The sequence below is a fragment of the Tachypleus tridentatus genome, chromosome 11, assembly GCF_004210375.1.
Source record: "Tachypleus tridentatus isolate NWPU-2018 chromosome 11, ASM421037v1, whole genome shotgun sequence".
Taxonomy (NCBI): Eukaryota; Metazoa; Arthropoda; class Merostomata; order Xiphosura; family Limulidae; genus Tachypleus; species Tachypleus tridentatus.
The window spans coordinates 95,191,068-95,218,419 of record NC_134835.1 but is presented as its reverse complement, the minus strand read 5'-3'; the positions used below and the strand labels follow the sequence as shown (position 1 = coordinate 95,218,419).

At 36.9% G+C, this 27,352-nt stretch overlaps 1 protein-coding gene across 8 annotated transcripts in view; it reads left to right on the top strand.

The window, feature by feature from the left end:
* The window catches only part of LOC143232823 (rho guanine nucleotide exchange factor 7-like), a 113,147-nt gene that overhangs the window by 17,787 nt on the left and 68,008 nt on the right, over positions 1–27,352 (top strand). For all 8 annotated transcript variants that reach the window (XR_013017786.1, XR_013017785.1, XM_076468737.1 and 5 more), the window contains exons 5-7: positions 7,468–7,562; positions 20,620–20,715; positions 27,192–27,314. Coding sequence is in view for 6 of the 8 variants with exons in the window: in XM_076468737.1 (XP_076324852.1) it covers positions 7,468–7,562; positions 20,620–20,715; positions 27,192–27,314 (314 nt within the window). In the remaining 2 variants the exon portion in view is untranslated. The remainder of the gene's footprint in view (positions 1–7,467; positions 7,563–20,619; positions 20,716–27,191; positions 27,315–27,352) is intronic.

The window sequence follows — 27,352 nt, the reverse complement described above, 5'->3', positions numbered from 1 at the left end:
TAGGGGGTCTAAATTTCACTGATCATAAAAAATAGGATTTTCTTTTTTTCATTTTAGAATGACAATAGATTCTAACATAAAAATACAATTGCTTAGTATAAGTAACTTAAATCTATATACATTATACACATTTATATTTATTATTTTCATTATATTGACATTCTAGTTATGCCTGGCTAGAAGTTACAATGAAGTGTCATAAATGCACTCATATTGCTGTATTCAATAATATAAAATTGGTTTTTACAAAATGATCTGTCTTGGTTATTTGTAGGACTAGTATTTTGTAATATATAGTCACATTTCAATTATTGTATATTATATATGTATACAGATAACTAGAAAATAGCATTCTGATAAAGTACCTACCTCATCTCACAAGATTGACTATACTTGTTTAGTGCTGCCTTTTATATGTGCATTTTGTCATTATGTTTACCACATATGTTTTGCTCACCCTAATGGAATTACAAGATTCCAGCAGATCTTTCATGCAAATCATCATGTGTCACCTCCTCACCAATGGTAGCATGACATGCTCACGTGATACATGCAACACCATTTCTATGCTCCTGTACTGAACTATCACTTTTCATTTGGAAGCACTTTGGTTCTTTTGATTGTTTAATACTTCGTTTGACTTTTTTGTTTCCTCGTGAAGTGGTTGTTTTTACATTAATCTACTTTCATGTAGCCTGTTTCTTCTACTACTATTTCAGTTAATTCTAGTCACCTTATTTTCTTCACTCAGATTTGGTGAACCTTTTTTGGCAATGAATTCTGATGTTAATGTTACTGTTTGAAGAATTACGCCAGTGATTAGCATTCTTTTCCTTAGAACTCTGAGCACGAACCATTGGTGAATTTATCTGCTTTTATATGCTGTGGTTTGGCTTTGAACATTACATGGGACAATGTTTGCCCCAGTACATTGCCCAGGCCTCACCAGAACAGGCTGACAAAGATTTTTACCATCTTCTTTTCCATTTTCAGATTTTGCCATTCCTTACATTCTCAACCCAGTGAGTCTGTTAGGCCTAATGTGGTCTATATGGCATTTGTGTCAGGTTTATAATGTTTCGCTTTCTTCACCTATTTCTTATTCACCTCATTTTTTGTTATTACATGAACAAACTTTCTAACCCTTTTTGGTTTTCCTTCCTTTTTTGATGTTTGAGTTCATGCTAATCACTTTGCCTCACAATAAATTGAAAGGATTAGCATGACCTCCCCCCCCTTCTCATGAACCTTAGATCAGTTCTCACTTTATCATCAAGCTGATTATCCATTTTTAGACCAGCAGTTGTTAAGTTTCTTATCACCTATTTGTGGTAGTTTCTGAATCACCTGTCAATCATACCTATGTCCAACATTCTCAGTTGCATCTCACTCTTGCCAATCTATTACTGTCTATTTTCCATGGGCCTTCTATTTGAGGCTCTCCCAGAAATCTTAAGAGGTGTTCTAGAGATACCTTGCCCTTCTCTTCTTCACCTTACCCCACATATTGTCTTTGGCTCTGGCATTACATGCATGGTTTTGTTTTTGGGACCTTATAAATACTGATGCCTTATTGGCTTGGGTCCATTTACCCTCGACATATGTTATGGATTTACACATAGCCCCATTTCTGAAATGTTTTTATGATACATTCCCAATAATCCTAGTCTCTTGTGATATCAGTACAGCAACAATTGACCCTAACAAACATTGTAGCTCATTTGTTTGCTTTAGAGCCTCATATGCCTAGAATTACCATTTCCTGTCCTTCCTCTTCCAAGCCCTTACCTACCCTTCTATCTGGAGTACTTCTTGTCACTTTCCTCAGCAAAGTAACCTCTGTTGCCACCAGTATTGGTGACTATCCAGTGGGTTTGGGTTTGATGGGAGCTAAGCTGATCGAGTTTATCAATGGGTGTTTCAGGTTCTATCAGATCTCACATAAATATCTCCTTCACTAATCCTATCAAACTTTCAACATGTTTAGTTTATCTACAGTCTCCCCCTGTTACAAATAAATAGGCACACATCTTTTAACTAGGAGGGGGTAAAGGATGACTGCTTAATTTTATAGTGCCCTTGATGGTTAAATGTTTTTAAGGAACTAATTAATTTCACATCAAAATAACTGCCAGAGAAAAAATCTGTCAGACAGATTCATTGACGAGTTTCTTTCTCCATCTCCCATCTCTTCTTACCCCTTTTCTTTCCCTCCTAAATATCATATGAGTGCCAAAAGTGCTTCAAGAATTGCTCGTGCAGTGGGGTACTGAACCTGTTCCTCCATTTTTCCCAGGGTTTTTATTTCTGTTTTTTCATTGTCCCCAAGTAAACTGGGGATTGGCAGCTGTTAGGTGAGATAAATCAAACAAGCTGCTTTGTTTCATTACCCAGGTTCCCAATGTAGCATTTTCTCACCCTGGGATGGGTCTTTTTCTCTGAGAGGTTGTGGGTGACCAAAATGGATGTCTCCAAAGCTTACCTACATTATATACTACCTCGTTCTCATCTTTGACTTGTTCATCCTGGGTTGGTTTATGAGTTTTGGGGTCTTCCCTTGGTACATTACATATTTTGCCAAGTAGTTCAAACTTATGCTTGACACTTCCATACTCTCTTTCATTTTTCATTTTTATTCTTGACTGGGACCAGATATACCAGATCAGGACTTTTCATTATTATATTCCCAATACTTTTACATTCTGGAATACACATTCCCAACTTTTTATCTTGCAGCAGTCCTCCTCCCTTCAAGGTTTTTTACCTTCTATCCTTACAGTTGGACCAGTTTTTTGGTTTATTTGGTCTGTTTCTCCCTACCTTCTTTCCAGACTTTATTTCATGTTCCTACTATCAGATCTGACACTTTTCTCTTGTTTCTTGTCTTCATTGTCCAGAAGAGAAGGTTCTTTAATCTGGCATGTGGACTACACACAGTTTGTTCATCTCCCATTATCTCCATCATGTTGCAGCTTTGTCCTTGTGGTTTCATCTACCACCTACAGTCATTCTTCAGACATCAATTTGACTCTTAACTGGTTAGATTTTATACATACTTAATTTTCAGGGCCCTTCTCTGATTCATCATCCCATGAATCCCACTCTGTGGTGAGTGGTGCCTGATCAAGTATTTTTTAACTTGAATTCTGCACTGTCCAGCCACTTTATTTTCCATGGCTCCACACACTCACCACTTTTAGATTAATGAACTTCTGGTATTTTGCTTCATAATATGTCCATCTCAGACTGTACCACCTATGGGCTGCATGGGTAAAGCAGAAGAGGATTACTGCCCATCCCTTCCAGTGAATAACTCTCTATGGTTTGCTTTTGAAAAGAAAGTTTTGTGACCACTCATTGCACTGTTTCAGGTGGTGATGTTCCTCTAGACTCTCCATCACATATTGTCACACTCCTTTCTTCTAGTGGAATATGGGAGTCTTTACCAATTTCAATTTACAAGCCACTGGGGTGGTGGACTAGGGAGGCACTCTTCTAAATCAGTTCCATACCATGACCATTTAGTTAGAGTTGTGCAGTGGTTTTCTGTGGTGAAAGGCCAGAAAGCAGTTCACCCCTTCAATTAGAAACCATCATGCGGCACTCATGTGGATGTTGGTTTTGATTTTAGAGTGAACAGATCAATATAAGCCCTTGAACAGATGTCATCTTGTTTATCTTCTTCCCTCAATTTCCTCTATCCATGAGATTGTTCTGGCTTTATCCTTGGCTATTCCTTATCCTTTCTTCTTATGGGGATATTAGTACTATTTGGATGGTTCTGGTCTGTTTCATGGTTGGGGAATTGACATGTGATAGACATTCTTTTGATACCAGCTGTCAATTTCTGGATTGATAGCTTGTAGCTAATCTTCATATCATACCCAGGGATCGGAGTGGTCCTCAACACCCTGGTTCTTGGGTTTGAGGTGAAGCTGGTGTGATCCTCATCCTATCCTTGTGCAGATATACCGATGGACAGGTTTTGGATGTAGTTAACTTACTGAGTATGGTCTACTGTGACCTAGCCACTCTACACATAGGGGTGCATCCTTTCTTTACCCACTTTTCTCATTGTGGGATTGAGTTACATTATATTCCTATTATTAGAATAACTTTCTTGCAACATTCCCTCCCCCATCAGGTGTGTTCCTCTCATTTTCCACTCTTACATTCCACAGTTGGACAAAGTGTATACTTAGCTCAAAATGGTGTGGTTCACCTCTTCTGATCTGAATCTGTCATTTCCAGGGGTATACTTTGGTCCCTTTCGACAGAAACTTCTGTTGTTCCCTTTCACCAGACTCTCCTTCTAGTCAGTGTAGGATTCTAGCTAATCTTGTGAGATGAAGTGAGGACTGCATAGAAAGTTACAATTTTCCTGTATTGAAAGTGTATTGTTGATAGGTACTTATCTCCACTAACACTTCCCAGCTCTTTCCCCACATTTCTTTGGTGCTGACAACTGCTAAACTTATCTAAGCAAAGGAGTTTAGAGGGAGTCACATATTCATATGACTATTTCTTACTCCTGTTGGTAAGGAGGTAATACATAATGATTTGCATGAGACAATTTGGAATTTTACAATTCCAAAAGCAGAGAGTGAAAGGTTTGTGACATGCATAAAGAAAAAAGTTCACATACACAGGGCAGCACTGAAGTAGAATAATTAATCTTGTGAGAGGAGGACTTAATCTATTGGAAATACACTTTCAGTAGAGGAAAATTATAACTTTATTAACAGTACATATTAATGAGATATTTATCCAATATATTCTTTGACAGGTTGTTTAGGCAGAGTATTCATGATGAAACTTTGTAAATGGATGGCAACTGCCTGTTGTGGAGACACAAGTGTAGAGGATGATGTTTCAAAAGCCTTCCATCTTTCATATTCAGGTCACTATGTGTGTTGTCAGTCTTTTATAGTGTTCTGGTGGATTGTGGAGAGCATGTTATGATTGGTTGAGTTATCACTATTTCTGATTGGAGAAGAGATTTCCTGTAGATTCACAGGCAGCCACAGGTTACCTGTACTCCAGAATCTCTGTTTAGTGAAGGTTTAATAGTGTTAATATAAAATGATTCTTTGATTTTTCTTGCCTTTCAGTCAGAATTTGTCTGTTTCGATGATTTTAGTTTTCTCCCAGTTTATTGTGTGTCCAGTTGACCTTCCTACTATGCTGCAGGGATTCCAATGTCATCCTGAACTTTCTGTGACTCAAAGAAACTTCTTTCACTAAACCCACTAAGATAAAAAACAAAACAAAAACGTCCTTGACAATACCGGCAGACACCTAAGACTGCATATAGAAGAACAGACAGAAGAAGCACAGTCTAACCAACACAACTGGAATACATTATACTGAGCTTCAACAACTTCCCCCACAAACATTAGAACACTAGATATTCTGAACTTCTACATCAAATGCAATACATCCAACCCAAAAAACATCAAGAAGAAACAAGTTCATAAATTTGATCAACGAAAAACTAGCCAAAGACTTAAGATTCAAGGAAAATTTCCCTCCTCGGTTCTACAGACTACCTAAGGTGCACAAACCTAATTTACGTTTAAGGCCTATTATCAGTGCTCAAATCTCATCTTGCCATCAACTTGCTACCTTTCTACTACCTATTTTATCTCCACTATGAGGAAACATTGAACATTCAAAACTTGACAGATTTCATAGGACAACTTGGAAAGCTACACATCAAATCCCAGGATGTTATGATCAGTTTCAACATCACAGACCTATTTACCAATATTCCAACCTTGGAAACCCTTCACATCACCAGTCAGTGACTACTGAATGACAACTCTTACAGAACAGTTATGAAAATAAATTCCATAATGGAACTAACAACCATTTGCTTACAATCAACCTATTTCCAATACAATGAGGAATTCTACAAACAGATGGTCCAGTCATGGGATCACCACTCTCTCCAATCTTAGCAGATATTTCCATGGAAGACTTGTAAGAAAGAGCCCTTTCATCCACACCTGTAAAAGCAAGTTTCTACAGATGTTATGTTGATGATACCTTTGTTATTTGGCTGCACAGTCATGAAAACTTACCAGCCTTCTTAGAACATCTCAATTCCATAGATAAAAGAATCCACTTTGCTATGGAAATAGAAGAACAAAACAGTATCATTTTTTGACATACTCATCAGCAAACAAGCAAGACAAATCACCACAACTGTATACAGAAAGTCCACCCACACGAACAGATACCTACACTTCCAGTCCTATCATCCAACCTTGATAAAACGTGGTATAATCCAATGCCTAAACAAGAGAGTGAAAAACATTTGCGGTAAGACATCTATCGAAGCAGAACACCAAACGATCATAGAGTTTTAAACAGAATAGTTACACCTCCTCCTTCATCAAAAACTCAGTGAATGACAAAGAAAAGATTAGAAAGTCACCACCACTACCACCATTTACCTACCATACCTGCAACATTTCAGTAAAAATCTTAAATGCATAGCCAAGAAATTCAACATAGCCTGGTGGAAATCCTATAATACCTTAAGGTCTGTTATGGTAAAAAACAAAGAGAATCTCAAAAACTTCATCTCTGAAATTCTGTGTTCCTGCAGTGATGCATACATTGGAGAAATGGGAAGAAAACTCGTGACAAGAATAAAAGAACATAAAGATAGTACAAGACTCATGAAAACACAAAGCTCAGCTATTGCAGAGAATACCACGTCAACTGGACACAGAATAAACTGGGAGAAAACTGGAATCATTGATACAGATAAATTCTGGAAGATAAGAAAATTCAAAGAATCATTTTATATAAACACTATTAAACCTTCACTAAACAGAGATTCCAGATTAGAAGTGAGTAACCTGTGGCTGCTATTGGTTGAATTTACAGGAAATCTCTCCTCCAATCAGAAACGGTGATAATCCAACCAATCACAACATGCTTTCCACTATCCATCAGGACATTATAAAAGACCAACAACACCTACAAACACACTAACCTGAAGACGAAAGGCAAAGACTTTTGAAACATTGTCCTCTAGGTTTGTGTCTCCACAACAGACAGTTGCTGTCCATTCTACAAAGTTTTATCATTTATCCAGTGCATTTTGAATTTACTAAATAGTAATAATTCAAACTAATTAAATAGGAGTGTACAGTAGTTTTATTATTCATTCATAATAACTTGATTTAAATGAATGAAATGATTCGTTACTTGAAAGTGGTCACTGCTCAAGCAGAAGTTTGATATTTGGAATAAAAATGTGATAGCTGCTGCTTAAAAGTTTTTGCTGAATTTCTGAAATGCTTTTGTACATCTTAAATGTGTGATAAATGTTAATTTTGCAGATAATAGCACCAAGTTTAAAATAGTCATGTATTCATATCTTGTGTTACTTTTTTTTCCATTCTTCAAGAGAATCAGAAATTAAACCTACTTTTAATTTGTTCTTGTTTTCAGGTGTTCTGTGACATTGTTGAATCAGAGGCTAATTATATTCAAGAACTTCAAAATTTGATGCAAAGATTTCTTCAATCTCTGCAGATCACTGATATGTAAGTTACTGTGGATTGTAAAAAATATAGTTATGGTGATTTGTAGAAAAATAGTTAACAGAAAAATATTTTACAACAGAAAACGTTTTTCAATTTTTGAATTGTACAATGTGTCGGTAATCAACTAAAGCTTTACATGGCATAGCTTAAATTCTGTAACTGTGCTGTACACTGCAAAGTTAACTTTATGTTTATAGTCAAGTTCAAAGTGCATGAATTATATTCAGAATTTAATTAAGCAGTTTTATTATCAATGTTCATCAGTAAGCTTAGCAAGAAAACATAATCTATAATTCAAATTTGAATAATATATTAGTTTTCAATTAATAAATTAAATGTATTACATGACATTTCTTCAGTCACAGTTGTTTAATTCAGATTATCTTTTTCTCTTAAATGAAGTTCTGACTTTCCTACAAAGTTCATAGTTGTATTATTTGTAACTCTAAGCTGAAATGTGAATTTGTAGCCTTCACATTTCATGAGATACATGCAATAAAACAAAACCCACTTCCATGCCCTTCTTATACTGTTTTTTTCCAAAATAATCTCGGTAATTATATCTCACATTTTCTATTGGATTATTTATAACTAATAAAAAGAGAATATTTTAATTTGCTGGCTTCCATACAAACATTTCTATCTGTGATAACAGTGTGCTTGTATTATTCAGTGTACAAATTCATGATTGCTTATGACAGAAACACATAAGCTAGTTAAGGGAGTTATTTTAAATGACTTCTAACTCTGTTAATTGAATTATATAAGCTATAAGCATTGTTATGTTATTATTTTGCATTATAAACTGGAAATGTGAAATAAATAGAAATTAAATACCAACAACAACCCTATCAAAAACTACAGTTAACTTTTATCAAGACTTCAACAGCAAAGAAATATGAGAACCACATGTAAGTTCTAAATTTCTTGTTCTTAATGTACATGTTTTTCTGTTGTTATAAAAGTATTACATGAAATAAGAAAATACAATTAAATAAAAAATTCCCCTGTGAGATATTCACATAAACTGCTTGTGTGATATGTAATTTAATATTTGTTTACTGTAATTTGAACTATGGTCTTATCCAGGTAATTTTTACTTTATTTTAGTTTAGTAGTTAGACTGCAAAGGGCAGTAAAACAATAAAATTAAATGAAAGCAGATGTGATAATGTTTAGATTTTTAGGGTGTTTAGGATAAACAAGTATAATCTGTTACAATCTATAGTCACTTTATAAACAATGTACTTTTCAACTTTCATTAAGAATGATTTTGCTACAGTTAGTATTAAGGTAGAAAAAGTAAGAGATAAAGTATAAAGATTTGCCAAAAACGTTTGAAATTGATTTACGAAATTAAGTAAATAAAATATAGAAATTGTAAGAAACAAAAAAAGACTATTTCTGTTCCTAACATGAAAATCACCTTATATCCTGACTAGCCAAAACCTTAGTCAGACATAAATTTACAGACAAATCTTTAGTAAAAATACAATCTGACTTTATGTAAGACATACTTTTCAAGTTCACTGAAAGCTTGCTAAATTTTGTGATATGTGAAATAAATTCAGAATTATAATAAGCACAGATTCTCCAGTATGGAGTTAGTCAAAAGGACTGATCCCATGTCTGTGGAGTTCAAGTTTTACAAGTTGCAAAAATATTACTATCTAGTATATACCAAATAGAGGCTTTATGGAAGGAAAAAGCTTCAGTCTTTGATGATAACTATAACATGAATACACCCATAAAGCAATTATTCATGTTATTTTTCATGAGATATTTGCCAAATTTGGGAAATTTGGTAGCTTTTAAGATTTGCAAGTCATTTATGAATGTAGAAAGACGATTATGGATTAATGTGCAACCATATATTTAATTTTTGTGATGAGGCTGCTTAAGTGGAATTAAATGACTTAAAAAATCCAAACAATACATGTATTAGTTAACATTCTGTAGAAATTGAAAATTAGAAAGGTTCTAACATTTGGCAAACAATGTGTATTGTTTTACTGAGGAAAACGAAAATGAACATTTCGGTAATTAACTAACTTAAGATATTATTTTTATGATATGAAACATTTGAAGAACAAAACTTCTGGAAGTGTGTTTTCCTTGGCTTATTTTAAGAAAATTTTACAGTTAAAAATATGAGTATTCATGTGTTACTTATTTCTGATATGGTACTTACTTCTGCTTACAAGATTAGCTATTCTTATTTGGTGCTGTCCTCTAACTGCAAATGTTTTTACTAACATATGCCATAAGCTTTATGCTCCACCCTGTTGGTATTGGAAGATTCCAATACCTGTTTTTCACCTGTGCCTTTTGTATCTGACATAGTTAACAAAGATCTAGACAGGTTTCTAACCCCCAACCTGGTTTATGATGTGACTTCCAGCATTCCACCTGTGGATTCTGTTTTGGCCACTTTGTGGATTCTGAGGACTATATTTATCAAGTATAAGATGTTTTGTCAATTTTTCTTTAATTTTAAGATCCCTGTCCTTTCATTTTTTCATTACTTATATCTCCTTATTTTTACAAAAAAAGAATACTCACTCCAATTAATTACTTCCCTCAGTTCACCAGGACATCTTACCTTCATTTTGGTGGTCTTTTATAAAGGATCATTGAAGGACTGAGAATATCATCTCCAATGTTTATCTCCAAATTCCATCTTATGACATTCTTTTCTTTTTTTCATCTTGTCTGTGAGGTGGTGTATTAATTTTGTTCCTTTCCCTTTGTTGATTGGTGTAGCTCTTCTCTCTACAACTTTGTTTCCTCAAATTGGACTTTTCCTTTCAGAAGGATGACTGGCTTCTTTTTGCAAATTTGAAAGATTGTTAACCTATCCTACTTGTTAGCTCCTTATTGATGGTATCCTGATGGGCTGTTTTTTCAGCCAAATGAGGTTCTTTCATTCATACTATCCAGGCTCTCATTCTTTAAGGGTTCTTAATTGCACTTCCAAATCTGTTACAACCTTCTCCTCTTCACTTTATTTTCTGGTGTGGCCTGCTCCATTCTTCTCTTCTCTAGAGGGTCTATTGTTTTGTGGGATAGTTTTTGATAACTTGTGTCCTCCTCCTTGGTCAAACTTGTCTGAGGTCCCTTTAGTAAGTTCTCCACAACTGATGGAACCTTGCTTAGGTCCCTTTGGATTCTCTTATTCCCATTCTTTATTACTGTGGTTGGTTGAGGTTTGTACTTCTGTGAAAATTGTATCCCTTACTCTGTAGATAGATTTTCTCCTATTGATGCATGTGTCCCTTCAGGGCTGTGGTGTGTGTGTTGACCACAGTCTGGCTTTAGGTTCTTCTTATCACTGTCCTAGAGCTTCTTGCTAGTTGCTGGCCTTGAAATTCTTGTTTTCTATTGCTAGCAATCAATTGGTCATGTTTTAGTCTGACCACTTAACAGTTGTGGCTCATATTTCAGTGAATCCCCTTGGTGTGGATTCCTGTACATGGTAAGGGGACTTCTCAGGGAAGGTTCTGTTCTTTCTGGTTAACTCCTCTGGGATCTAAACATCCACCCACGTGTTTTGTCGTGTGTCGCAACCAGTGAAGGGGAGGAGAGGACCCTGGTGGTTGAGGGGTCCAACCTTAACACACCACTTTGGCCTTGAATTCCTGTAGACTGGCAGCCTTTGGGTGGCCCCCTTGGGTCAATCGGCTGGTCCACTTGGGCTAGAGTCAACCAAATACCAGTTTTGGACATTTTCAACGGGTATTGTGTACATTGTGTCTGATGCTGGTGTTTGGGTATAATGCTCACGAAATCCTGGCGTTGCTGCAATGTCCTTGCATGACACTGTACTGCATTTTCTCGTATGGCTCCATGATGACTGGGGTCAGTGGGTACTGAAATTTTCCTTTTTTTCCTATGGATTCTCCTATGGAAAATTTAAATAAACTAGTGAAAAAACAGTCAATAGGTAAACGACCATGTCTTGAAATCTCTGAGCAGCAATCTTCAACATCTGTAACACATGTACCTCATTTTCTTATATTCTCTTTCAGAAAAACCTTTAGGGCAAATGCCCCTTTTTTTATTCAGAATGGACTAGAGGGACTTGCTGGCTCTCCAAAGTCAGTAAAGAAGCTTTGATCTGGAGACATTGTTTGAAACATCCACATCCCAACACAGTGAATTCCTTTTGCATTCAAAGGCAATTGGGGATGTACCTATTGAGGTTACCCCTCATGCTACTTTGAATTCATCACGAGGAGTTATTGTTGAGAGGGATTTGAAGAACATTCCCGAGTCGGAGTTTCTCACTGGTTTCTCCGCTCAAGGAGTTTCTGCAGTGAGGCGCATCTCCACTCACAAAGATGGAGTTACACTGCCGATGAACATCCTTGTTCATTACATTGTCCATAACATTTACATCACCACGTACACCTGCAACCATCAAGGTGGGTTATCCAAATTGCAGGGTACAGCCGTACATTCGAAACCCTCTCCGATGTTTCTATTGTCAGAGGTTCGGCCACTCAAAGACGTCATGTCGTGGTTCCCTGACATGTGCTCATTGTGGTGACAAGGACCATGATGCCTATGAGTGTGATACGGACCCACATTGTGTCAACTGCAATGGTTCTCACCCTTCCTACTTTTGTCATCTCTCTGTGCCTCCAAGAGAATCATTTCCAAAAAGGTAGATGAATCAACTTCTACACCAATCTCTGTTCCTCCCATACATTCCAACAAACCCCAAGATCCACATCCTTTGGTTTCAAATACAGGCATCTCTTTAGATACATCTTTTTCTCCTACCCCAAGATGCAAAAAAATCATTTGCTTGCATCCTCAGTCACTGGAATTCCCTTCCAACAACAAAGACCTGCCCAATTGACCCAGGGCAGGATACATGCAGGTCGATAGATCTCCTCCGAATCGAATAAGGAAAAAAGATGTGGTTGTAAACAGAAGGGTTCTCCAGCCAGTTCGCCCAGCCGTCATTAACAATGGTCACCTTGATACAATGGAACTGTCGAGGTTTACATTCTAATCTGGATGACATCAAAACACTGATTGCTTCCTACCATTCTTTGTCTTTCCTTACAAGAAACATTTTTGAAACCTGCCGATACAGTCACCTTTTGGCAGTTTTCTCTGTACAGAAATGACAGGCTGTGTGATGGACGAGTACATGGAGGGGTGGCACTGTTGATTGATCAGCATGTGTCCATCCTGTCTTTGTTACGCAACACACCCTTGGAGGCCGTAGCCATCTGTGTTTCCTTGGATCATACCATCACGGTTTGTTCTCTGTACCCGTCCCCTGGAGAGACATATGATCAATCAGATCTTGATGCTCTTGTTGAACAGTTGCCATCTCCCTTTCTAATCCTGGGGGACTTTAATGGACATCATCCCCTCTGGGGAAGTGCTGTTATTGATAGGAGGGGTTGCTCTGTAGAACATATGCTCTCTGATCACAATCTTTCTCTTTTCAATTCTGGTTCTTCCACTTATTTTCATGCACCTAGTCAGTCCTTTATCACTATTGATCTCTCAGTTTGCTCCCCTTCATTATTCTACCATTTTTCATGGAGGGTTGACAATAATCCATTTAGCAGTGATCATTTTCCTATACTTTTGAGAGAGACTGGCATTGGTTGATGCCACCCTACTCACGTGCCCTGGTGGAAGCTGGATCAGGCAGATTGGTCCACTTTCACTGCTCTCACAGAACTTTATCCTGCCATCGTCAGTCAGCCATCAATAAGACGACTGTGTGGCAGCAGTAATTGACTGTATTATACAAGCAGCTGCTCAGTGCATTCCTAAAACTTCGACATGTTTTCCACGATATCCTTGTCCATGGTGGAATCCTGCCTGCCACATGGCATGGAAGGCTCAAAAACAGGCCTGGTCTACTTCCTGTAGACATCCCACACTTTCAAACCACATCGCTTTCCAACGGGCCTGTGCAAATGCTAGGTGGGTAAGACGTCAAAGCCAGAAGGAATCTTGGATTAAGTTCACAACTAGCGTATCTTCTACCAGCAGTTCCAAGGTCATATGGAACAGGGTTCAAAAGGTCAGTTGGCACTACAAATCTGTCCCCCTCTCAATCTTACTCTCTGATGGCCAAGAGGTAGTTGATGTCCGGAGCATCGCAAATACTTTAGTTGAAAGCTTTTGCCGGGTAGCTAGCACATCTGCTTGTTCTTCCACCTTCTTGGCTATCACGACTCGGGCAGAGCATTCATATCTTTCCTTTCAAACTGACTGTCTCTTTGACTATAATCATCCCTTTACACTGGTAGAACTGAAAATGGCCCTTCATTGGTCTGTCAGTACATCTGTTGGACCTGATGATGTACACTATGACAATGCTGTGCTGTCTCTCTCCTGCTTCTCTTGATATTCTTCTAATTTTTAACCAGATCTGGCAAGAGAATGTTTTTCTTAATGCCTGGCACCAGGCTATTATCTTACTTTTCTCTAAGCGTAGGAAAGATCCCAAGATTCCTTCAAACTACTGTCCGATTGCTTTGACGAGCTGTCTCTGTAAGACCTTAGAAAGGATGGTTAATGCTCGTGTTGTTTGATTCCTCGAATCGAACAACCTCCTCTCGCCCTACCAGTGTGGGTTCCGATGACAGCACTCCACCATGGACTGCCTAATTTGACTTGAAATATGAATCAGAGAAGCCTTTCTCAAATAACAAATTTCTTGTATCAATATTCTTTGACATTGAGAAGGCTTATGACACAACATGGAGATATGGCATTTTGCAAGACCTCCATATATATATGTGGGTTACGTGGCCATTTACCCATGTTCATTAAAAAGTTTTTAACAGACAGGAGATTCCAAGTTCATGTGGGTTCGACACTTTCCCGTTCTTTTCTACAAGAACTTGGGGTCCCTCAGGGCTTTGTTTTGAGTGTCACACTTTTCAATATAAAGATTAATGCCATCACTAAACAATTCCCTCTCACTGTTGCAAATGGGCTCTATGTCGACTACTTTCAGATTTCGTGTCAGTCGTCAAACATGAGGTATATTGAGTGGCAACTACAAACTGCCCTCAATCGTGTACTGAAGTGGACCACAGCGAACAGCTTTAATTTCTCTCTCTCTAAAACAATTTGCATGCACTTTTGCTGCCACGCCAACGGGGTATTCACCCTCTTCCTGAACTCCATATCGGTGAAGTTTCTTTGCCAGTGGTCCCTGGGATTAAGTTCTTGGGGCTTATCTTTGACCATAAGTTGATTTTTATACCATACTTAAAGCAGCTACGGGTCAAATGCACAAGAGCACTGAACATCCTCCGTGTCCTCTCTACCACCACTTAGAGAGTGGATTGATGTTCTGTGTTAAAGATGTATCATGCTCTTATTCGATTGAAACTCGAGTATGGATCACTGGTCTATAGCTTTGCCAGACCCTCGGCCTTAAAGATGCTGGACCCCATTTATCATCAAGGGCTTCATCTTTTCACTGGGGCTTTCTGCACCTCCCGAGTTCAAAGCTTATACGTAGAATCTCATGAACCTTCTCTGCACTTTCGCCATTTGCAACTGTCTTTATTATATTCTTTAAAACTTCATTCCTTACCAATGCATCCCACCTCGAGATGCGTTTTCCTTCCTCAGTGGGCCATACTTTTTCAGAACAGGCTATCTTTCATTGCTCCTTTTGGCCTTTGCATCCAGGTGCAATTGGATGAATTGGGTTTGTCCTTGGAAAACATTGCAGAATCCACAGGTCAGCCCATCCCACCATGGCTTATTACAGTCTCCAAATGTGACCATTCTCTATGTCATCTGAGAAAGGCAGATACTCCCGACTGGAAGTATCGTCTTTTATTTACTGACTATCTTTCGAACAATCTTTCCATTCCAATTTATACAGATGGTTCCAAATCAGGTGACTGTGTGGGCTCTGCTATTGTTTGTTGCAGTTCGGAAGTTGTGCGCAGAATCCCCTCTACAGCTTCTGTTTTCACTGCTGAACTGTATGCCATATCTCTTGCCTTTGATCATATTGAAGCTAAGCATTCAACTGCACTACTTATACCAACTCGCTTAGTTCTCTACTGGCCCTGGAATCGCTTCACATTGGCTTACAGCCTGTTCTCGCTGATGTTCAAAATTGACTGGCCCATTTCTCATTAACATCTTCTCTCCAGTTTTTCTGGATGTCAGGCCACGTTGGTGTTGCGAGGAACGAGCTTGTAGACATGGCAGCTAAATCTATCTGCTCTGGCACTATCACCACTTTGCCTATTCCATACATGGAGTATGGTCCTGTATTTAAAGCTTGGCTTTGTGCCAGCTGGCAGTCAACTTGGAGTGAGCAACGCGACAAGCTTTTCCAAATAAAACCCTATATAGGACTTTGGCCATCTAGCTTCCATAAGGTTTAGAAGGAGGTAGTTGTTCTAACTAGACTATGCATTAGTCACAGTTTTTTAACTCATCGTTTTCTTTTATATGGAACTGATGCACCAGTGTGTAGTTTGTGTAACTCTCAAATCACTGTAAGCCACATTTTACTTTCTTGCCATCGTTACGACTCTCAATGGCAGCACTATTTTAAACATGTTCTGTCCTAAGGTTTGTCTGTAACATTAGATAGTGTTATTGGTGACGGTGACACTGTCCACCTTGATAATGTTTTTAGTTTTTTAATGGCCATTAATCTTTTTAATGTCATTTAAGTGTTCGATATTTATTCATTACACCTTTTTAATTGTGGTTCCTTTTTAAGAGTCACTCTAGTTCGATTTGAAATTGGAAAATGGCTATAACATTAAATAACTCGACACCAGAATTGGAAAGACTAACTTCAGGTGACTAATGCTGCTGTTTGAACTACCTATTAGTTGTCCTGGTGATATGTTATTACAATTTTGCTGCATGTATTTTAACACTTTTATTATTTTACTTTTTGATACTGGCCATAATGACACAACCTGGAAGCAGGACTGGAAAGGCCAACTTTAGGAGACTAACAGTGGTTCTTGTACTTACCAGTTAGTCTTCCTGGCAGGTTATGATCATTACCATTATGCTACAGAGAGTCCTTTACAACTTCTCTTACTCTGCTTTCTCTCAATATTGTAGACTAGGTGTCAACATTAGTTTTATGCTTTTTCTGTTTTTCATTGCTGTTTTGTTTTACCTTCATTTCCTTTTGTGTATTTTACTACATTTAATTTATTTTTACCTTTTTACTGGTTATTTGATGCAGATAGCCTGGCTGCTTTGTGCCATAAAGCACTAAATTATCCAACCAACCAATCAACCATTTCAGTGAATACATCAATTTAGAATCCCCATGTTTTTTCAGATGGATTGTTTTGACCCAAAATGATCAGGTTAGATTGATTTCATGGCACGTACAAGATGCCTTAATTCTTTGAATTCACTGACTTGGCATATGTTGGTTTGTCTCTCATATTGGTACATTTTCCTGTTTCACGTTTTACCATCTAGTTTGGTCCTCTGTTCCCCATCACTGGGTTTTGGCTGTGGCTGCCTTCATCAAAATTTGGTTGAACAGTTGCCTTTCAGTTATTCTCTTATTTGATTACATTGTTTGTTTGTTTCCTCCTCCTTAGCATTTTATTCTTGGTCTTTTGGACTGCTTCTTCCTAGCCCACTCATTTATGGTTTTCTCTTGCTCCAGTTTTAATTATTCTCCCTATCTTTCCCCTTCCTTCTTCAGTCAGTTGTTATTTCTACTTCTCAATCTTCCTGTTCTTCATTTTCATTTCTGGCTACTGTTTGGTTCCTGGCAGCATATTCTAGTTCTCACATTGGTTGCCATTTTGTTTTCCCCATTCCCTTTGTCCTTCACCACCAAAACATATTTCCTTAACCTGTTCTTATCCTTCATTCCATTTTTTCCAAATGCATTGGCTGCCTTCATGTTCTGGTGCTTCCAGACCAGATGTTTGTGTAATATACTATTGCATTACTTTACCTCTGTTTGCTCCTCTGTTTATTCCCCATGTCACCTTCTTATTTGCTATTTTCCCTCATTTACTATCTGCCTCATAACAATTTTCTCTTACTCTTCTCTAGATTTGTTTTAATGGAGATTCCATATTTGGGTATGTTGTTCACCATACCAACATTTATCTCCCATTATTTTTTTTGAATTGCAGTATTTGTATCCTCGAAGTAACATCTACTACCTGTGGCTATAACTCACATTTCAATGCATCATGGATAATTGGAAAAAATTTTTTTTTTTTTTTTTTTTACAGGATCTCTTGCTGTGCATTAGTCTCTTGGATCTCACTCTATGGTGTGTGGTGCCTGACTAGGTGTTCTTTACCTTTTTAAATCTGCACTGTATGTCATGTTGACTGCATTCTCATCCCTGGCTCCACATGGTCATCATAGAGGTGGTGTGTTCCACAAGATCACTTGTAAGTGAAAAACCTCCTATTTGCTTCATAAATGTCTGTTCCAGACCATACCACTCAGGAGTGACATGGATAAAGAAAATATTTGCCCATTACTCTAATGCCTTGAGTGAAAACCTCATGGTTTGTTTTTCAAAGTAGGGTTTCATTGTCACCCATTCACTGTCTCCTGTGGCATCAGTTTTCTTGACTCCCCAGTGGGTTATTTCCTCCATCCTTCAAGTGAAGTATGATAGTCCTTGCCATTTTTGGTTGGGTTCCACATAGATGGCTGTAACCATTCAACTGAGAGTAGGGTGGTGCTGGTCGTCTGCTGGTGTAAAACAAACAAAAACGTGGCTTCCAAGTATAGATAGGGTGTCCTCATTCCACCCTCACTAGATGTTAATTTCTTACAAAGAAAGTGTTTTGGACTGAATCAACCAATTGTCACATTTCTTTACACCAGTTGCATTCATATTTCATTTGCACATGCAGAATGAGTCCTCATCCTACTTTTGTACGATATTGGTTCCCTGTAGAGAAGGTATTGAATGCTGGGTACCTGCTGGGTCTGGTCCAACACACCCTAACCACATAATAGCTCACATTTTCTGTCATTATGTTTCCCAAATTATATACAAAAGCAAAAAGTGTACCCAGTTCAGAAGTGGTGCTTTGCCTCCAATTTTCTTTCATGATCAAAGGTATCCTTTGGATGATTTTAGGGATACCTGTTTCTCCCTTGCACTGATCCATCCTCCATTTCAGTGTGCGATTCTAACTAATCCTGCAGAAGAAGGTAAGTACCATATCTGAAGTTATAATTTTCCTACTCTGAAAATGTATTTCTGATAGGTGCTTACCTCTTCTCATACTTCCCACTGGTTCCTTGAGGGGTAGGCAGTATAGGGAAATATGCATCATGTGAGTATGACATTGTTAACAAACGATGCATAATGATGTGCATGAGAGAGATATTGGACTCTTCGAAGTCCAGCAGAGAGGAGCATAAGAGATGTGTTAGTAAAAAAGTAAAGTTAGAGGGCAGCACTGAACATGAAAAGCTAATCATTTTCAAGGTAGGAAAATTATAATTTACAATATGGTACTCACCTCCTTTCCTAAAATTAACTAGAATCACACAATGAAATGGAGGTATGTTGAATGCGGCACTGGTCCAAATTAGATATTTATGATCTCAAGATAATAGGTCTGTAGTTCTGTATGAATTAGGAAATTATCTTACTTTTATTGACAAGCTGTATTATAAATAAGAACTTCATAGGTATTCATTTTGCTGAAATATGACTTGTGTGCTGTCAAACATTCACCTCTTTCAATTTTTGAAAATGGTCTCTTATACATACTTACTTCAATATATTTATGTGAAGAATCAATTGACAACTTAGAATATTCCACTAGTCGTTTTGTCAGTCATTTCAATCTGTTAAAAGGCCTCATTCTTTTAAACCAAGTTTTCCAGGTGTTAGGTTGTATGTGTAGTCTGCTTGAAATTTCATACTTTTTAAATTCTAAATACAGCTTAGTTACTAAGCTTGATAAATTATAGTGGAATTCTGTGGTATTGATATAGTAATTCATTATTTTTGGTTCTTTCAAATTGTGTATATACAAATTATTTCACTTCATATCCTTCACATGCAAAACTTCATAAGGTTTATTAACCTACATCAAGCAGCAACCGAGTTTATAGAATGTAAATAAGAGATAATCATTTGCTTTACTTCTTTATCTACTATTCTTTACTTTATGAAAAATAAGTTTAATAATGTAGTTCTAAATAGTAATAATCTATATTCTTACAGAATGTATAGTAATTGAAATATGACTGTATATCACAAAATATTTCTAGTCCACTAAAACACATGTAAGACCAGGACACTTTGTAAAGATTAAAGGTCAGTTTTATATTATTGGATATGGCAGTTATGAGGTAGGTGAAATTTACAGACTCCACAAAGCTAGGATAGAGAAAATAACAGACAAAATTTGAAGTCTTACTGAAAACAAATGTTTGAAATTTATTAAGGTTTTAGAGATTATAAGAATAAAATTTGAGATTTTTAGGACTAAGAATGGTGTTTTAATTATAATATGGAAATCACTTCACACTCAGATAAGTTATGAAACAAACTCTTATTTTCACAAACAAATTTTTAAGAAAAATATCTTATTAAAAATCTGATTTTTTGTGTACAAAACACTTGCAGTCTTTACAAAAGTCTAGTAAATTGTGTGAAAATTCACTGCATCAAAAGTTATAATATGAATACTTAACACGTGCTAACATGTACGTAAACTCGGGTATTATACTAAGCCCATTGTGAAAGGGTCAAGTCACAGAGCTCTTACTATAAGAGTCAGTTTATTTTAGTCTCACTAGAGGTAATGGTTTTTGAGTTAAAATGTCAAGTTATTTTGGTCACTTGTTTTAATAATAGAAATTTTGGATGTGAATGTCAGGATGTCTCAGACATTCAGTGAAATAAATGTTCTGGATTTGTATATGAGAGATTTCCTTTGATCACTGTATTTAGGGAAGTTTTAGGTGAAACTATACTTAAATTTTGACAATTGCTTATTGATGCTGTAGGGATCTTGATAATATAATTTTTTTCACCTTCTAACTATTTTGTTTGCTTTTTTAGATTAAATGAAAAGGAGTTTGGCACACTCTTAGGAAACCTTGATGAATTAGTGGATTGCCATGCAACGTTATTAGATGAACTTGAAGGTCTTAGAAAGTGAGTCAGATATTGTGAACAGTTGCAACTATAAATGTAATTTTACCAAATTGATATTTTCTTAATACATTTTTATCTTTTATTTACAGTGTTACTTTTTAACACCTTTATGTTTAATATTTTCTATACTGGCTTGTAGCTTTGTTTTTCTAGAAGGAATGAAATTGAACATTGCATGCTAGTAGTCTAAATTTCTAAAACAAATGAAGTAATATTTTTAAAAATTTCTATTACTCTTTAAAAGAATATGAAAAATACTGGCATGTATATATATTTTCCCTCTGTTTAAAAAGTTTATTTTTACACTGAAAATTAGTTAAACAAAAAATGGCATTTATTTCCACCTCTGTTTTAACACAAAGATAAATATAACATACTGAGACTTAAGCAAGGTTATAGAAGAAGTTTTAACAGGTTTTTGTTTATTATAACTTGTCTGATTATCTTCATTAGTTCTTTTATGTAAACATTATTCTGTCGCATTTTCCCCTCCATCTGGATTCTTGTACGTGGTGAGGGGACTTCCCAGGGAAGGTTCTGTTCTTTCAGTTTACCTCCTCTGGGTAGCCCCCCCTAGGGTCAGTTGGCTGGTTCACTTGGGCTAGAGTCAATCAAGTACTAATGTTGGATGTTCTCAACAGGTGTTGTGGACATTTTATGATGCTGGTGTTTGGGTATAGTGCTCACGAAACCCTGGCATTGCTGCAGTGTGCTTGTTTGGAATTGTAGTGTGTCCCCTTGTAGGACTCCATGGAGGGTGGGATCAGTGGGCACCAAAATATCCCTTTTTTATTATAGATCCTCCAAAAATACCTTAAATAGTGAACAAACAGTCCACAGGTAAATGACCACGTTGTGAAGATTTTGTGCAGCAATCTTCAACATCTGTAACACCTGTACCTCATTTTCTTATACTACAAACCTTTTTCAGACAAACTTTTAGGGCAGATGTCTCCCTTTTTCTTTCAGAAGGGGCTAAAGGGACTTACTGGCTCTCCAGAATTGGTAAAGAAGCTTTGATTTGGTGAAAATGGTGGAAACATCCACATCTCAACACAGTGAACTCCTCTTGCATTCAAAGGCGATTGGGGATATACCTATTGAGGTTATGCCTTGTGATACTTTGAATTCGTTAGGAGGAATTATCGTTGAGAGGGATTTGGAGAAAATCTCCAAATCAGAGTATCTTGCTGGTTTTTCCATTCTAGGAGTTTCTGCAGTGAGAGGTATCTCCACTTGCAAAGATGGAATTACGATGCTGACCAATGTCCTCATTCTGACATTTACATCACCACGTCCACCTGCCACCCTCAAGGCAGATTATCTTAATTGCAAGAGTATCAGACCTTGATACTCTAATTGAACAGTTGCTGTGTCCTTTTTAATCCTGGGGGACTTTAATGGACATCATCCACTCTGAGAAAGTGCTGATATCAATAGGAGGGATCGCTCTGTAGAATGTATGCTCTCTGATCACAACCGTTTTCTATTCAATTGTGGTTCTCATACTTATTTTCATGCATCTAGAACTTTACTGCTACTGATCTTTCAATTTGCTCCCCTTCACTATTCTCCCATTTTTCATGGAGGGTTGACAATAATCCATGAGGCAGTGATCATTTTCCTATAATTTTGAGAGACTGGCTGTGGTTGATGCCACCCAACCTGTGTGCCCCAGTGGAAGTTGGATCAAGCAAACTGGCCCTATTTCACTGCTCTTGCAGGACATAATCCTGCCATAGTCTGTAAGCTATCACTAGATGAATGTGTGGCAGCAGTAACTGACTGTATTATACAGGCAGCTGCTCAATGTATTCCTAAAACCTTGACACGTTTTCCATGATATCCTTATCCATGTTGGAATCCTGTTTGCCACATATCACAGAAGGCTCAAAAACTGGCCTGGGACACTTTTCTTAGGTATCCCACACTCACACCACGTTGCTTTCCAACAGGCCTGTGCACATGCTTAGTGGATAAGACATCAAAGCCAGGAGGAATCTCGGATTAAGTTCAAGTTCACAACCAGCATATCTTCTACCACCAGTTCCAAAGTAATATGGAACAAGATTTGAAAGGTCAGTGGGTAATATAATTCTGTTCCCCTTTCAATCTTGCTCTGTGATGGCCAGGAAGTAGCTGATACCAGGAGCATTGCTGATACTCTAGGTGAAAGCTTTTGCCAGGTATCTAGGACTTCTGCTTCTTCTACCAACTTTGTAGTCATCAAGACTCAGGCAGAGCATCACTTTTTTCCTTTCAAGCTGATTGTCTCTATGACAAAAATCATTCCTTTACACTGGTGGAACTCAGAATGGCCCTTCATTGGTCTGACAGTACATTGGTTGGACCTGAGTATGTACACTAAGACATGCTGCACTATCTATCTCTTGTTTCTCTTGCTATTCTTCTGATTGTTTTTAACCAGATCTGGCAGGAGAATGTTTTTCCTGATGCCTAGTGCCAGGCTTGTCCTACCTTTCTCTAAGCCTGGGAAGGATCCCAAGATTCCTTCAAACTATCGTCCAGTTGCTTTGACAAGCTGCCTCTGTAAGACCTTAGAGAGGATGGTTAATGCTGATTTTGTTTGGTTCCTCGAATTAAACAACCTACTTTCACCTACTCAGTGTGGGTTCTAACAATACCGCTCCACCACGGACCACTTGATTTGACTTGAATTGTCAATCAGATAAGTCTTTCTCAAATAACATCTTCTTTGACATTGAGAAGGCTTACAATATTACATGGAGATATGGCATTTTACAAGACCTCCATTTATATAGGTTACATGGCCATTTGCCTATTTTTATTAAAATTTTTTTAAATGACTGGCAATTTCAAGTTAACGTGGGTTCAACACTTTCCTGTTCTTTTCTACAGGAGCTTGGAGTTCCTCATGGCTGTGTTTAGAGTGTCACACTTTTCAGTATAAAGATTAATGCCATCACTGAACAACTCCTTCTTGCTGTTTCAAACAGGTTCTGTGTTGACGATTTTCACGTCTCATGTCAGTCATCGACCATGAGGTGTATAGAGTGGCAGCTACAGACTGCTCTCAATCATTTACTGAAGTGGACTACACAGAAGGGTTTTACTTCTCTCTCTCTCTCAAACAGTTTGCATACACTTTTGCCACCAACTGGGTATTCACCTTGATCCTGGTCTTCATATCGGTGAAGTTGTGCTGCCTGTGGTCCCTGAGACAAAGTTCTTGAAGTTTATCTTTGACCATAAGCTGACCTTTATACCATACATTAAGCAGCTACGGGTGAAATGTACAAGAGCACTGAACATTCTCCGTGTTCTCTGTTCCACCACTTGGGGAGCAGATTGATGTTCTATGCTAAAGATATATCGTGCTCTTATTTGATCGAAACTAGACTATGGATCACTGGTCTATGGCTCTTCTAGGACTTCGGCCTTGAAGATTCTGGACCCCATGGATCATCAGGGATTTTGGCTCTGAACCAGGGGTTTCTGCACTTCCCCAGTTCAGAGTTTATACACAAAATCTCATGAACATTCTTTGCACCTCTGTCATTTGCAACTGTCTTTTTACTGTATGCTTCAAAACTTCGTTCCTTACCAAAGCATCCCACTTGGGGTTATGTTTTCATTCCTCGATAGGCCATACATTTTCAGAACAGACTATCTACCATTGTTCCTTTTGGCCTTCCTATCCAGGTGCAGTTGGATGAATTGAGTCTGCCCTTGGATAATGTTGTTTCCACTTGTCAGCCCATCCCATTATGGTTTATTACAGTCCCCAAATGTGACCTATCTTTAAGTCATCTGAGAGAAGCAAACACTCCCGATTGGATTGACTGGCTGTTATTTGCTGAACATCTTTCAAACCATCCTTCCATTCTTATTTATACAGATGGCTCTGCCATGGTTTGTTGTGGTTTGGTGGTTGTGTGCAGAATCCCTCCTATAGCTTCTGTGTTGACTGCTAAACTGTATGCCATTTCTCTTGCCCTGGATCACATAGAAGCTAGTCCGTACTCAAATTACACTATTTATACTGACTCCCTTAGTTCTCTACTGGTCCTGGAATCACTTCACGTTAGTTCACACCCTGTTCTTGCCAATATTCAAAACCGACTGACCCATTTCTCTTTAACATCTACTTGTATCCAGTTTTTCTTGATACCAGGCCATGTTGGTATTCACGGGAATGAGCATGCTGACACTGCAGCTAAATCTGTCTGGTATGGCACTGTCACTGCTGTGCTTGTTCCATACATGGACTGTGGTCCTTTATTGAAGGCAGTTAACTTGGAGTGAGCAACGTGAAAACAAGCTTTTCTAAATAAAACCCTTTATTAGACTTTGGGCATCTTGGTTTTGTAAGGATTGGAAAGAGGAAGTTGTCCTAACTAGACTATGCATTGGTCACAGTTTTTTAACTCATTGTTTTCTTTTATCTGGGACTGATGCACCAATATGTAGTCTGTGTAACACTCAGGTCACAGTAAGCCACATTTTACTGTCTTGCCGTTGTTATGACTCTCAACGATGGCACCATTTTAAACATGTTTTGTCCCAAGATTTATCCGTAATATTAGACAGTGTTATTGGTGATGATGATACTATTGATCTTAGGATCTTTTGCTTTTTGGTAAGTTATTTGTGAATATTATGAGTAGTAGAAATTGAAAATACTAATATTTTAGACCATACCATGTAATTTTTACTTTGGCTTATAATGTATATGGTTGTGTGTCACCTACTTGATAACTGTACATTTGGAAGTTCAAACTATAAGCCAATATATGTTTCTGGTTATGCTAGGTATGGAGGCTATACAACTGACAAATTTTTTACATGACTAAGAGTAACTAACTTCAGTGGTGAGTGTTTCTGACTAGTTGCTGTCTATCTTGCCAGCAGTGTTCAATTGGCTTGAATGTTAGGGTCCTCTTGATCTGGACAATTAGCTTAACACTCCTACGAAAAGACGTTTCTAGTCTTGATTTCTTCAAGCCCGTTCCCCTGGCTGTGGTTTTGCTAGATAGTAGATAGGGACAGTGGGAATCTCGTTAATCCATACATTAATGGATTTAAATGGCAATTTCATTTAAATACAAAATTATTAGCCAAATATTAATAACATTTCAAGTTGCTCTGGGGCCTATTAGGCCCCACTTTTCGTAGGAGTGTTAATGTGTTTCAGAAAGTGTATTTCAGTCTGAAATTGTTTAGTGTATTCTGAGGTTTTTGACAAATACATTTTTATACTGGGTAGAAGTGAAGTAGGAATTTTCTCATTTTGAAGCTAAGCCTTTAAAAAGATTATAACATCTAAGTAACAGTTTTGTTTATTTTAGGGAACTCATATAGTTAGGATAGGTGAACTGGGTTTCAAAATTGGTATAAATTGTTAGTTGTAAGATTTTATTTTGTAAAGTTTGAAAAGCATTTATTAGTGGTCTTTTATCTTGCATTAGGAAGATTGATAGTTAACATTTTAATGATTCTAAATTTGGCTTTTAATTTATATAAAGAAGATTCTTAGAACATGAAATGCTTTCATGAAAGAAAAATTAGGAGTTGGACAAAACTGTAGAAGATAGTAAGGGAAATTCTGTTGTCCAGTAATTTTGTGTAAACAGAAGTTGATTTCTCTTTAATAGAAATGTACATTAGTCCATTGTACTTGTTTTTCAGGTTCATAAATTTTAGTTCAGAGTTTTGAACATTTTCAATGATTTTTGAAAGTATCCTGTCATGGTTGAAAACCTGTTTGATAATGTGTTGGCAATTGATATAGCTAGTCAATGTTATTTACTTAAATTGTGACATTTTTATAAAACTGTCAGATCAAACAATTTAACAAAAAATGTGCTATTCTTTTCTTATTTGGTAGAGTGATTAGTCCACATATAATTTTCTTTGTTGTTTAATATATAAAAAAAGTTTTTAATGTAAAGATTGTATTAGTTATTTATATAAAATGAAAGATATTGTAATTGATTATAATTTTTATACTTTCAGTCTTTTTAATGCCAAACTAAGCTTTTATTGATATTTTCTACCATTTTTATGGATTTTACTATGCAAAAATCCAAAAACTTTAATTCAAAGTATATCTCTAATCTGAGTTTCAATTATATAAGATTAAAAATTGCTAAGATTATGATTTAGAATTGCATATTAGAACAGTATGATATGGCTTCAAATTTATTTTTGTTTTCCCAATAGAAGCACTTGCTTTTATGATTTGTACTAAAACTCAGTGTATTATAGTTTTAATACTTATGCAGTCACTTGGCTAAGTTTTTGAAAAATTCTGATTTTTTTGTTTCTTATTAACAGTGTCTTTCAAAAAATTTTAATTTCACTAAGTATTATTATATGACTATAATTTATTTGTTTTACTTTTGTTTCAGTTTATTTTTGTTTGTAGTGAATTAGCAATAAGTAATTTTTAAAGATTTATTCTTTACAGTACCTGTCTAAACATTTTCTTACAGAAAAAATGCCAAAGATCAGCGAATAGGGGGTGTGTTCATGCAATCTGCTTCTCATCTGAAGGTAGCTCACTTAAACTATTGTGCAAATCATGCTAAAGCTGTATCTGTGATTGAAACACACAAGTAAGTTGTCTAATCTGCTTTTATAATACTGAGATTTA